Here is a 14,329-nt window from a genome sequence, read left to right on the forward strand (position 1 = left end):
GCCCCTAAGTTCGTGAAGGAGTAGCATAAACTTTACTGTGATGATCTATGAAGCTAGAATAAAGCAATATATAAAATGTAATAGTAAAAAAAAAAACATTTCATTTCCTAGTTGTAAAATATTGGAAATTTTCCTTGAGCTAGGGCACAAAGCTATCTTGTAGGTGGTTAGCACAAAGTATGCAGTAGGATGTATCCTACCTACAAACAACTGGCTATTCAGCTGAAGCCGGAAATGGCCTTCCTCTGAGGTCTCCCTTGTACTCCGTGGAAGGTTATCCACCTGTAGGGAGGTCTGCTTGAGGTTCCTCTCAGCCCGTATATAATGCCATTGGTTGTCATTCATAGGAGAAGGAGACTGGACAAGGAGCTCAACGGGGCCGTTCCCAACATCAATGGCGAATGTGACCTCAGAAGGAGCTGCAGCCAAACAAGAAAGAAGGATGAAGGCCATCATCAGAGTGTTGTAGGCACAGGCATGTTCAGGATGTTTAGGGAAAGGAATTATAAGTCTCTGTCAATGTGGAGAGAACGTCTCTGAATTCCCTGAACACTGGGGTCACCATCAGCAGTATCAACTGCTAAAGACTAAGAATGTATGTCGTCTATGCCCTGCCCACATCAGTCATTCCTAGTTGTTCAACACAGGAAGCAGGGACTGGGGCCCTTGTGACTATCTTAATCTCTGCGGAAGCTCTGGGTTTCCTTGGCCTACCCTGGTTTTACCTATGTTCTACTGTACACAAGTGCTTAGCTAAGCATCTCCAAGCTATAGAGATGAGACCCATGTGCTTAGAATAACAATACCATTTGCCAAGATATTTAGTCAATGTGTGTGATGTAAGCACTCATATTTGCATATCCCAAAATTCCAAAATCAGGCATGAGAGAAGGATCAACAGGTAAGAACACTTGCTGCTCTTGCAGAGAATCAGAGCTCAGTTTCCTAATGTTCAGATGGGGTAGCCCATAACTGCATAAACTCCAGCTCCAGGAATAGGATTTTTCTCTGGCCTTCAGAGGTACCTGGGCACATGTATAAAAACCCACATAGATATATACACATAAATGAAAATATATCTTAAAAATATTAAGATGACTTTCATAATGTCAGTTGCTTGTCCAGATTAAAAACATTGAAAATGACATAGCCTTAAACTACTCAGAAACTCCCTGTGTTGGTTACTATCCAGGACTCTCTCCCTCTCTTTTAGCAATATGTTATGGAAATCAATTGGCAGCCATTCATTAACAATAATACCAATGATATTAAAATGATGGTCATAATGAAGATAGTAATGTGCTAGTCATGGTGATGGTGGTAGTAATGATAACCATGGTGACTGTGGTGATGCTATTGGCAACAGTAGGGATGGAATCTAGAAGACGGATGCTGGAGAGCATGGTGATAATACTTCAGATGGCAGTGACTGTGGCGATACTTACTGATGAGGCTAGGCTGACTGACAAGCCAGATCCAGGGAATCTGGATCTTTCTCTCAATAGTGGGATTAGAAGCATATGCCACCACACCTGATTTTTTTAATGTATGCTCTGAGGATCAAACTCAGGTCCTCATGCTCCTCTTAACAGCTAAGCTATTCCCCCAGACCTGGTTTCTGTTTTCTGTTTCTGTTCTAATTGCTTTAGATATTTATTTATTTTATAAATATGTTTTACCTAATTGTATGTCTATATACCACATGCATGTCTGACAGTGAAAGAAACCAGAAGAGGGTGATGGATCCCCTGAAACTGGCATTATACATGGCAGGAACGACCACATAGGTGCTGTTGACTAAACATGGGTCTTCTGTAAGAATAGCAAGTGTTATTAGCCATTGAGCTCTCTCTTTAGCCTCAGTTTCTTTTACTTCTCTCTCTCTCTCTCTCTCTCTCTCTCTCTCTCTCTCTCTCTCTCTCTCTCCCTCTCTCTTCTTTTTGGTTGTTTGTCCAGACAGTGTTTCTCTGTGTTACCCTGGCTGTCCTGGACCTTGTTTTGTAGAACAGGCTGGCCTCAAACTCACAGAGATCCACGTGCTTTTGACTCCCAGTACTAAGATTAGAAGCATATACCACCACTGCCCATATCTATTTCTTATTTAGATCACTAGTTCCATCTTGAAAATCTGCTTATCTCAAAATCAAACATTTGTTGAGAGATGACTGGCTTTCACATATGTCTAACTCTATGTATACAGGACAAAGATTCATGGGAATATGGGGGAAACATTAAATATTTTGGTAAAATTCTCCCTGAATGGTTAGTTTGAAGGTATTAGGTTACCATCAGACAGCATACCTTTGTAGAAGGCCTGATGCTCTGCTGTCCTTGCCCAATTCTCTCACCAAGTTGGGCTTCTTGTCTGTACTGAGCTTAGCTATGCATCATCACCTGTACCATAAGATCTGACTGTTTGTCTCCCCAACTAGTGTGCAAACTGTAGAGCAGTGGTTCTCATCTTATAGGTCATGACCCCTTTGGGGGTTGAATGACCCTTTCACAAGGGTCACACATCAGATATCCAGCATATCAGACATTTACATTATGATTCATAACAGGAATAAAATTACAGTTATGGAGTAGCAAGAAAAATAATTTTTGTGGTTGGGGTCACCACAACAGGGGAACTGCATTAAAGGGCCAAAGCAATAGAAATGTTGAGAAACCCTGTTGTAGAGAAACTTTTACTTATCACAGATCCAGCCACTAACATTGTGCTTAGGTAGAGCAAGCTCACTTACTACAGGCCCAGCCCTCCATCCTGTGCTTTTATGTACATAGCTCTAGCAAAACCAAGGCTAGATTCCTAAAAATAAATTCTGCAGTTCTCTTTATCTACTTTTTGTTTTTACATGTGGGTTCCACAATCTTGTCAAAAGTTCTTTTAAATGTTTTGTTACTGCTGATCTTTATTCAAGTAACTATCAAAGACTGATAATATTTAAACCATTCCTCCTGGACATTAAAGAATCAGCAAAATAATATTTATTAAGGGCATCACAGAAGCCAGATATATTGCATGCCATTTTCCGTCACTGAATTCAGTAAGGCCTCAATACAAACTTGTTAGATGGGAGTATTTTCATCAGTGAGGGAACTAAGAACAAATTGTCACAGTGACTAAAACTAAGATTTAAATCCTGGTAATATACTTCCAGAGCTTTCACTTTATTTTTATCATAACATAATTCTTTATTGATTCTTTGGGAATTTCACACCATGCCCCCAACCCCACTTATCTCCCAGTCCCTCCATGTCCTTCTCTCACTCCTGTAGCCTCCCTCCAAAAGAAATCCTCCCAAAAAATCCATTCAAAACAAAACAAACAACAACAGCAAAAATGACTTGATCCTCCATCTTTCCAATACCTCTTCATTCATCCTAGTGGCACTGGGTGCTGTGGAGTGTCTCACAGTACACCGTTTTGTCTGTTGAACCCCACCCAAAAATGTCCCTTGCAATGCCTTTGGTCTGGTTCAATGCCTCTGGCACACCAGCACCACTGGATTCTCACCAAAACCCCTCTTAGATATCCTGCTGTTGCCCCAAGTCATGGAGATCTTATTAATATAGTTCCACAGGACCAGTCCCTTCACTGCACTCCAGCAGGTCACAGATAGGGTGGGCCAAACTGAGTCCCTGGATGTGGGTGTGAGTGGTAGCTGAACTGGTTGATCTGGGTCACTCAGATCACACCCACTCAGGTGTAATGCAGAGCCCACTCTCCTAGGCCCATGTTTTTGAGGCCAGCTCTCCAATGCCCATGGTGAGAAATGGGGCCATCTCTCCCAGGTACATCGGACAGCTCTCCCAAGTGTATGAGACCAACTCTCTTGTTGTAATGTCTAGAAAGGGGCAGAGCCAGCTCAACACAACCCTTGGATTTCAACATACATAATTCTTATGAATCCCTGTGGCAACATGGGCCATGGACATCATCATAGGCCCCAGATTCAGTAGGAATATGGATCTAGACATGGTCCTTGGCAGCAGCCCAGGCCTGGATGACACCATGGCCCCATGCGGCAGTGCAGAGTACCCAGATTGGTATGGCCCTGGTGGCAGCATGGATCTCAGACAAGAACATAGCCAGATTTGTGGACTTGACCCTGGGTATCTGTGTGGCCTTTAGTATTACCATGGGTAGAGATTGTATATTTAACTCTTGCCTCCAACCTCAAATACCCAGTAGTCTATGTAGTCTTCCATGGCTATCATGGCTAGAATACATAATAGAGATAACTAGATGCAGTTGAATATAAAAGTATGAATGAGCAGATGGTACCATAAGGCAACATGGGCTTGACTCCAGACTTTGTGCCAGGGCACAAAGGTAATCATATATTCTGATGGCCCTAGATAGGAAATCGGGATGCAGTAACACTCTCATACTATCATAAACTTCACACTTACATGTCTCACTTAAATGTTCCTCTTAAATGATAGATACTTTCTCATTGTTTGCTCCTTTATTGTTCAAGACAAATCAAGCCAGATCTAGTTCCTGGGGAGTTAAGAGATGAATGAAACAACATGAGCTCACCACTCTGTTGAAGGAAGATTGTCAAAGGAAGAGCCTATAGATACCTTGGTGGGAGGAATGCCTCACAGGGGTTCCAAGGATCAAAAAAGCCCAGAAAAGACCATTGAATATTCTCTCCCACCTCTACAGCAGAAATGTACAATTGTACCCTTCAGGGAATCCTTTGGTGTCTACTCTCCATTGTTTTTCCCATTTCTTCTCAAAGCTTAACAAAGAGACATTAATGTATCTTCAACTTCTAGCCCAGATCAGAGATGAGGAAAATACTCTTCTATGCTGGACAACTTACTATCCAATGGACATATCAACCTAGCTGTTTGGATAGCAAAGAAGAGAATTCTCTAGGAATGGGACTATGTCACCTCTGAGTCAGTGTATCTGTTAAAGAACCTTTCCTTTCCAAGGAGCTGGTCTGCATGGTTCTTGCTATGAACTCTTTAACATGGAAAGTCCATCTGCTTAAATGAATAATGTTACTGGATCTGTAGCTATGAAGAGTAAGGTCTTTGATATTTTGTTACAGTCTTCCCCTTCATAGCAATATCAACAATAATAATTTAAGTTTAGGAAATATGAGGCCTTATATTTTGCTGACTTTATGTTTATGTATTTATTTAGTTTCTATTGATAGGGACTGAACTCAGGGTCTTGTGTGTGCTAGCTAGTTCTCTTTGTTACTGAACTACATCCACATTCTCAGGTCTAACACTTAAAAATATTTAATACAAGATGCTTGTGTTTTAGAAAGTAATATTTGACAGTATAATGACAGTAAACATCAAACAATTACATTACAGGTTTTATTTGTGTGTTTTTTATGAATTTAATACTAAATTGAATTTAAAAAATTGTACTGCCCAAAGGGCACAGTACACTGCTACCAACTACAAACAAATTGGACACTGATCTCTAATTAACACTCAATCACTGATGATTATCTTGTGATAATATACCATAACATTGACTGTGGGATTAATGAATGAAAAGGCTTCAGGGCCTGGATTTTTATTAAATTTTTACCTTGAGGTTATTATGTCCACAGTATGGAATGGTTGGTATTCATCCTGCTTTGCAGAGTCTGAGCAAGTTAGGTATGAAGGATTTTTATTTTACACCAAATCACAAAAGCTTCTGCCATTAATAGCATGTGAAAAGTAATATGGAAACACTCTCTTTTCCCATGTGTACTCTGCAACTGTAAAAGATACACTTAGCAGCTCACCCATGTGCTGGAGCCCTACACAAAACCTTCACTCTGCCCTCTGCAAATGTATTTGTCTTCTTGTGGGGAACTCTCAAATTCCCAATATCTGAGGATAAGATGTTTGCTTAGCTTTCAAGGGTATTTCATGCAGTTACATCACTGTGACATGGTCAATCACCTCACTCAAACTATTGGAAAATGTCCACTTAGACAAGGGTAGAGAGATGATCAAGGACAAGCCAAGCAAGCTGCGGTCATGAGCAGAGTAAGAGCAAGGCAGGGTACAGGTAGTGTTTACCACTTAGTCTAAAGATCCCAGAAGCAACAATTAAGAGCAGCTAAAATATGCTTAATGTTTATTTTTATTTATTTATCTGTGTGTCTGTGTGCCTATTCATGTATATGCTGGTACATCTGTGAGCAGGTGTGCTCACTCAGGTGTGCGCACCTTCATGGAGAGGCTAGGGGACAGTATTGGTGTCATTTCCTAGGATTCCCTCCAAGCCTTGTTTTCTGGGACAGAGCTTCTCACTGTGTTTCCACTTCCCTCTCCAATCTAACATCAACGTATGCACAGTGACACAAGGGGATTCCCTCCAAGCCTTGTTTTCTGGGACAGAGCTTCTCACTGTGTTTCCACTTCCCTCTCCAATCTAACATCAACGTATGCACAGTAACACAAGTGGCAGCAGAAGAAGCAGAAGTCAAGTTTGGTTCAGTCTCTCCCTAACAGGAGCAAAATCTACGATGAATTCTGCATTTAAATATTTGCTGCACAGATTTTTGATTAGTTGGATATTTTGAGGTCACTAAAATTGATTCTGGTTAAAAGAAAAATATATGGAGAGAGAGTGTTATAATTATTGGAGTTTTAAAAAATGATTTACTTAACCAAACTTGTCACTTTGTTAAAAATCTTCCCAAACCTTCTGAATATCTGAGTTTATATGAAAAATAATCCCATTGAAAATGAATAAAAATATTCTATTTTAAACATAATAGGAGATAAGTAGGCTAATAAAATTTTAGTTTCATTTGAACAAAAACAAGTACAGGAAATTAACTTTAGTGAAGTCATTGACAACTTCACAGAAAATCAAACTTATGGACAGACTTTTAAAGTTATTATTATTGAAATAGACTAAAACAGTGTTGTTTTTCCATTTTCATAAAAAATAATTATTGTGTTTCTTTCCTTTTTGTGCTTTCATGTTTTCTTATTAGCATGCTGGTATGCATTGTCCTTCAGTAGAATGTCTTTCCATCCATATTTCTTTAGTGTCCATTGGGCTTAATGATCATTAACGCACAGGTCCCACAGATGGGGCCAGAGCTACTCCAAAGGTATAAATCATGCATCTGACCCCCACATGCGATGCTACTGACAAGAAAGAACTGGAAATTCATCATGAATTATCACTGACTAGTTATATGCTCCTACTGGAGAGAGATAAGAAATTTTGTGTGTGTGTGTGTGTGTGTGTGTGTGTGTGTGTGTGTGTGTGTGTGTGTGATGCCAGAGGTGGATGTACAAGTTCCTTCTAAATTATTCTCCACATTATTTGTGGAACAGAGTCTCTCACTGAACCTGGGACTCACCAATTCCTGTCTGTGCCTTCTCTGGCATGGGACTGCCTGCCTATGTTACTTGAGTCCTGGGGAACTGAACTCAGGTCTTCATGCTTGCACACAGGTGCTTTATTGATTGAGCTGTCTTCCTAGCACATAAAAAATTACTTCTGAAGCATGGATACAATTGTTAAGTGGATCCCAAATATGAAGAGAACCCCTGCTTCCCATAGAGTGCAATCCTGAGGTGTGGAAGCTTAAAGGGACAGATAAGAGATAGCCATGCCTTCATAGAGAATGGAGTTGGCAATAGTAATGCACAGATACTTTTGGAATGCATATATCCAGAAGAACCATCCGACAGATGCTGATAGAATGTGATTAATCATAACTCGTTTGCAGAGATTTGACAGCTTCAACACTAGTTTTACTGATAAGGGTAATATTGGCTCAATATTAACAATATGTACTGGTGGCTGGTGGCAAAGATAAAGCGAAGCCTTCTCTGTGCACCACTGACATTGAACTCATAAACAAAGGCACTTACAGCTCATTTCAAGTCGAATGAAGTCTTTCATGCCAAGGTTCTCTAGGAAAACTCCAGATAAAGCGGTGGTTTTAAAAAAGAAGGAAATGTCAGCGCTGAATTCCGCATGGAAGGTAGGAAAGTGGAGGTAAGAAGCTTCAGTGGAAAAGGCAACGGCATTCCAGTAGTGTCCTGCGAAGCAGAGAGTCCCTCAGCATGGCTCAGTCCACTGGGTACAGAAAAGGAATGGGCTTGGGTGGAATGTTCAACACTAGGAGAATACTGAAGGGAAAAGGGATAAGGGAACCAAAACATCTTGTGTTCATGTAATTCAGAGAAAAGGGGGTGTTGTACTCACGGTCACCATAGCAACGCAAAGGGCCAATTCTCCAAGCAGCTTCTGAGTTTGATCTGTTGGTATCAGTGATAATTATCTGAGTTACAGGCAAGTGATCTTTGAAGGAAAGAAAACCAGTATCCTTTGTCCTGAAAAACATAAATTTAGGTTGGGGGGGAGGGAAGAAGGATAAAATGTAGATTATCTAGGGAATCGGTGTAAAGACACTGGTTTTGCAAAGTGAATTGGATTGGATGCAGCCTGGCTAGCCTTAGGAGGAGCATAACAGAAAGCCTTTCATCTCCTGGCCTATGTGATAAGTTGGAATACCAATTACAAAACCTATGGCCTGCTTCCAAACACCACTGGATTTTATGTCTTCCCTAAATGTGCTTGCAGAAGCACAGGTAGTTTACCAAGTTCGCTGTGCTGATTGTGGCCAAGAGGACCCAAAGCCTCACTGCGGTGTTAATGTCACATTAAACATCACTTCTCTTTCCCATAAAAGAAGATCTGCTATCTAAGGACCTAACCTGAAAATAGATACCACAATCCCCTCTCAAAAATTACTCACAGGACTTGGCTGAACCACCTGCCAACAGCTTTTAATCAGGCTTGAATGTTCCTTACCACCTTTTAAGTTGTGTGAAAATGAATTTTTATAGTTATTGGTTGCTTTTTGCTTTGTTCTTTAGAAAGACCTTGCTGGTTAATGGCTCTGGCTTTGTTCTTGTTAATTATGCAAATAAGGAAGTACCTAGTTTTCTTTTAATAGCAAAGATTAAAAAGAATAGAGAAAGCCAATGTTTCCTCCTCTTTTTAAGCTGTCTTTCAGAATCAAGGTGATGGTTGTACCACTAAGCAAAGCATAAAATTGGAAGTAAGAACCTGGCATTGTGGAGCTGTGCAGATAACTTAGACAGTCTGATCTACTTGGTATATGAGCATAGAGACCCAAATCCAGATCTAATGAACCTACACAAGAAAAGCTGCCCTTGTTGCACTTGATTATAATCATAAGGCTGGGTAAGTGGAGAGAGGCAGATCTCTGGGGCCTGCTTGCCAACCAACCTAGCTGAATTGGTGAAGTCCAGGCCAATAAGAGACCTTGCCTCAAAAAATAAGATGTACTCTACCGTACCCAAGGAATAACAACAAAAGCTGGTTTCTGGTCACCACATATACACTAATACACATACACATGCACCAGCCTAGACACAAATAAAAATGTGTATACATATGTATACATACCTGTACACATACCAGGGGAAGCTAGAAAAGTTACTATAGCTGATGGATGTCATTCAAGTACACAGTGTTCATATATGACATTTTCAAAATTAAATAAAAACAATGTTTGAAAATAATAGTACAGATTCAACTAAAACAAATAAATTGCCATTGACTGTGCAAATACTTGCAGGATGAAATTCATTAAGGATAGGTGGAATCATTGCCCACACAATTCTTCTCTGAAGTGTACATCACTATGTCCATTTACAAATGTTGAAAGTGGCTTGGAGGCACTGAGTTGTTGCCTAGGATCACAGGATAGAAAGCTCAGGAACCAAGTCATGGTTTTGCCTCCCTGATATCTGTCTTGTGCTTAAGGACACATATTAGTAGTGTGGGTGAGTGATGTTTAGGAAATGCTTGGTGTGTTGAGTGCACATCTGAATAGCAGCTTGAAGAGGATTAAATAAGATCTGCAGCTGCTGGGCACAGTGTCTGGTCTGTATTCAATGCTCAGAATTGCTCTCACTGACACTTTAGTTTTCTTCTGTCCCTGAACTACTCTGTGGCCTCGGGCAAGACAACTTATTTCATAGACATCCAGCTATGATCCTGGATTAGAAATTTCTTGCTACATAGCACATGTGAAAAATTAAATTTTAAGATTTAGAATTGAGCTCATGAGATTTGGAGAAAAACACTTAATAATTTATCTAGGTTATAAATAAACCAAATATTCACCTGAACCCTTCCCATACAGTCCCATTAAAAATATAAAGAAATACATAGTATAATATCTGTAATTTGAGTGCTTTTGTTTAGAAGCCATTCAAATGATAAAGCTTTGCTTCAGCTAAAAATCATACCTATGCATGTTGCACACACAGAAAGAATAAATTTGCCTTTTTGCTCAAAAGTATTCATAAGTAGAGATTGTAAAGCAAGGGAACTCAAACACCCTCAGTGAAGTAAAGAAAAAAAACCAGACTCTCCCCTGAAGTAACCAGGACATGCTGTGTCAAGCTACTCCATCCCATTTTCATTTTCCGGCTACACATGCTGGGTTCTGTTTTGTTTTGTTTTTGAGCTGAGGATTGAACCCAGGGCCTTGTGCTTGCTAGGCAAGCACTCTACCACTGAGCTAAATCCCCAACCCCACATGCTGGGTTCTGAGGTCTGTCCATTATGCTGGCTCGTAATGCCCTTAGACTCCGTGACATCTTGTCCACTTATTGCCCCTGTGTCAGCATATTGGCATATATAAAAAGCATGCTAAGTATAAAAAGGCTCTTCCAGATACCACAGGAAAATTTATATTTGGTTCAGTAGTGTAATGCACATTATCTTTATCTTTAAACAATAAAAAGAATTCAGGATTCCTTCCCCAGGAATGGTGTTTTCCATAGTGAACTTGTTCTCCTTATGTCAATTATGACAATACCCCTAGTACAACCTGATGTAAAATCCTCAATTGGAACTGTCTCTCCTGAAATTCTAGGTTATAGAAAGTTGGTGTCTAAAACAAACAGCCACCAGTGGTAAATACAACTGGTTTATACCAGCAACAGAGAAAGACGGACCTAGAGTCATCTGCAACTGAGAAATGTTGATTCACAATTGTGTGCCACACAACCTAGAAGTTTTGTCCTTTACTCCACTTATGCTCCAACTAACACTGACGGTGTCCACAGAACTTCTATTACTGCTGGTCCTTTTGTTTTCACATCACAGCTTTGTTCAGCAAATGGTACAATTCTGAAATTCTTTTTCCCAGTGTCTAGGTTGTGAAGTGGAATGACCAGCTTGTGAAACCAAGAATGGATTTCCAAATATTAGCACACTTGTGTGTAAACTCTCTCTGATGTCCCACTGGCAGAGACCTCCTGGCTGTAAGCTGGTGGATCACCCCATGGTCACAGTCTTCCCTCGAAATTGCTGCACACAAAGTAACAGCTCTGAGTCCTTGAGCTGTCCTAGGCTGGTCTCTGGTTGACCATCCCCATTCTGTACACACTGGCTTTCTCCACACACAACACAATTCAATTGACCGGGTTTCAGTTTACTAATTTGCAATCATTTTCGAGACTGACTCCCTGAGATTACACCTGGGTCACCTTGGCTGATGCTGTGGGAGAACACAGCCTCCTCAGTTACAGGCTCACAGCTCTTGGGCTGTATTTATAAACGCAGGTCCAGCCACTGCATGGTGAATTTACCAGAAGCCCTATTTTTGGAGTATTTCAGACTTCAGAGTTATCTCCTTATTCCACCCAGAATTTGATAGTTGAAGGAAATTTCATTACACTGCAGTATCATACCATAACTTAGCTCTACTTAGTACCTTAAGGCTCCAGGGTTCCATATGATGAAAAAAGAAAAGAAAAAATAAAACAGAAAAATCCCCTAAAAGTTTACTGTTCTTTAAAAATGAGAACGGTGGTCTCCCCTTTCCAGATGGCACCCTGACAGGAACACTGCTTTACAAAAGGTGCACCAAGGGCAAACACAGTGACTAGAACAGGGAACCCCCAACTCCTCTGCACTTTCAATGAGGAAGGAAGGGGGGAAGCTCTCTGTGAAGGGAGCTTCACTTTTATTTGGATAAGAAAACTTGCAATTCAGGCTAGGGGCTGTCACCAGGAGGCACCCATTGCAGTGTCTCCCCACCTTCAACAAGTGGCCAACCGTGCTTCCCTCCCTCTCTGATGGTCACTTTCTCCTCCCGGAAATGCCTAACACTCCCCTACACTACATGCAGGACCATGCTGTTCCCTGGGTTTTCTTGCACACCTTCAGTGGTCTAGCAAACTGACTAAGAAAACTCTTCCTTGTGGGCTGGGGAGCCAGATGATTCAGTAGGTGAAAATGCTAATCACAAACACATGAGAGGTTGAGCTTAGATCCCTCAAAAATGACATGCCTGTATTAGTCTGTAACCCTAGCAGTCCAGAGGATGGGAGGATCCATGGAGTCATTGGTCAGCCAGTTTTAGGTTTAGTAAAAGACCCCAGCAGAAGATACCCAACTTCATCCTTTGTTCTTCCCCAAAACACACATGAAAACCCCCACCCACACTCATAGTTATGTGTGTAACTCTGTACACACACACACACACACACACACACACACACACACACACACACACACTCACACACACACACACACACACACACACACATACACTCTTATGTATATATAAACAAGCAAGGATCCACAAATGAGAGAAAATGTGTTTTTTTTTTATTCTGTGACTTAATATGACTAATATGATTACTCCAATTGAATTTAATTTCCTACCAAAAACCACAAAAAACCTAACTTAATTTCTTTACTACTGAAAAATTTTATGCTTATATAGCATATTTTCCTCTTTCAATTCTCGGTTGTTGGACATCAGGATTGATTTACTTATTTCTTTATCCTCCACTCACTTTACTACTTAGACTTTGACTCTAACAGAAATCCTTGAGTAATAAGTTTCATAGGACACTATATCCCTTCTCTCCATAGGTTCTTTATTCACAGGCTCAAACCACTATAGAGAGAAAATATTTAAAATAAAACTGTGTTTGTACTTGGCAAGGGCAATTTTTTAAGCTTGTCAATATCCTCTAAACAACATGGTAAAACTATTTGAAGTCTATCCCCTTTGTATGAGGCAATACAATAATCTGATGATGATTGACAGGAGGGCTATACATAGTCTATGTAAATGTTATGCCACTTTATATGAAAGATCAGAATATCTGTGCATTTTAATAGGAGTAGTAGACCAGGAACCAAACACCAACAGAGATGTGGGCTGAGTGTACCCCTGACTGATTTATCTAGTTGAGGCTTCCTTTAACTTTAAGTAAAATGGTTCTTCTAGAAATGTTAATTGACTGACATTTTTCTTCCCATGTATCTCCATCTTATTTTCAGCTCTTTCTTCCTTTCATCAAACATATGATACCCATTCATTTTTCTAGTTTACTTGATCTCATTGGAACATATGGCACTAAGTGCTCAGTCACCAAGGTCTAGTGTAATAGAGTAAAGAAGAATCAGTCACAAGCAGCAAAAGGGTTTGCCTAAGGCTCCCCAAGAAGCCTCACTTAGCAAGAAGGAAGATATATGCTTCTCCATGTGCTTTCAGAGATTCTCTGAAACCTCTCCCGAATCCTTACTGCTGAGGATTTGGTGAAGTTAAGAGCATCTTTTAACTCAGTTGGAATAGCAATTCTGCCTCTGAGTCCCACAACATTCACTATACCACCCCACCAGAACCTCTCAAGGATAGGTTTTCTGGGATGTGATTATTATTTATGGTTCATGAAGTACATCTTAGAACTTTCAACTGACAGTTTTGTCTAGCATGTGTAATGGATTAAACTGTTCCACCAATCCAATTTTGCTTTCCCATTAACTTTATCCAACAGAAGAAATTGGGAGAATTTTGCTCTTGAAGAACTAAAGTTCTTGACAATTCTAACATTCACGCAGAACACTGGGGATACTAGTGGAAATATAAGGATCTGAAACAAAACCACTTAAATATGTGGAAAGCCAGCTCAGATCTATGGTAGTCATGCATGCAGGGAAGGTAGAAGCTGGTCTTTTGGATTCTTTTTGGTTTTGTGCTTTCCTTTATTCAGTGGACACTGGAGTTAGGTAAAGAAATGGCAGATGCATTTTCAAATTCTACCAGATATTATGGCTAACACAGATACAATTTTTTGTGCTGATAAAACTAGCACAGTGGTATTTCTATAAGAAGTTCAGTGACCTGGAGCTTATTCCATAGCTGACGAGGAAACTGCTTGTAGCACAAGTATAGTGAAACTGAGGCAGGCAGGCAATAAATACCAGGTGTAGTGGCATAAGTTCACAACTCTAGAGTTGGGAGATGGAGATAGGAAAATCTTTTGCATT

The 14,329-nt window shown here is 40.3% G+C and overlaps 1 protein-coding gene across 2 annotated transcripts in view; it reads right to left on the reverse strand.

Annotated features, from left to right (window-relative positions):
- Window positions 1–14,329, reverse strand: part of Cntnap5 (contactin associated protein family member 5) — a 902,127-nt gene that overhangs the window by 144,647 nt on the left and 743,151 nt on the right. For both annotated transcript variants that reach the window (XM_036201821.1, XM_036201822.1), the window contains exons 15-17: window positions 8,204–8,331; window positions 7,867–8,037; window positions 201–419 (exon numbers count right to left, since the gene is read on the reverse strand). In XM_036201821.1, coding sequence (XP_036057714.1) covers window positions 201–419; window positions 7,867–8,037; window positions 8,204–8,331 — 518 coding nt within the window. The remainder of the gene's footprint in view (window positions 1–200; window positions 420–7,866; window positions 8,038–8,203; window positions 8,332–14,329) is intronic.

Source organism: Onychomys torridus, chromosome 11 (genome assembly GCF_903995425.1).
Source record: "Onychomys torridus chromosome 11, mOncTor1.1, whole genome shotgun sequence".
Lineage (NCBI taxonomy): Eukaryota > Metazoa > Chordata > Mammalia > Rodentia > Cricetidae > Onychomys > Onychomys torridus.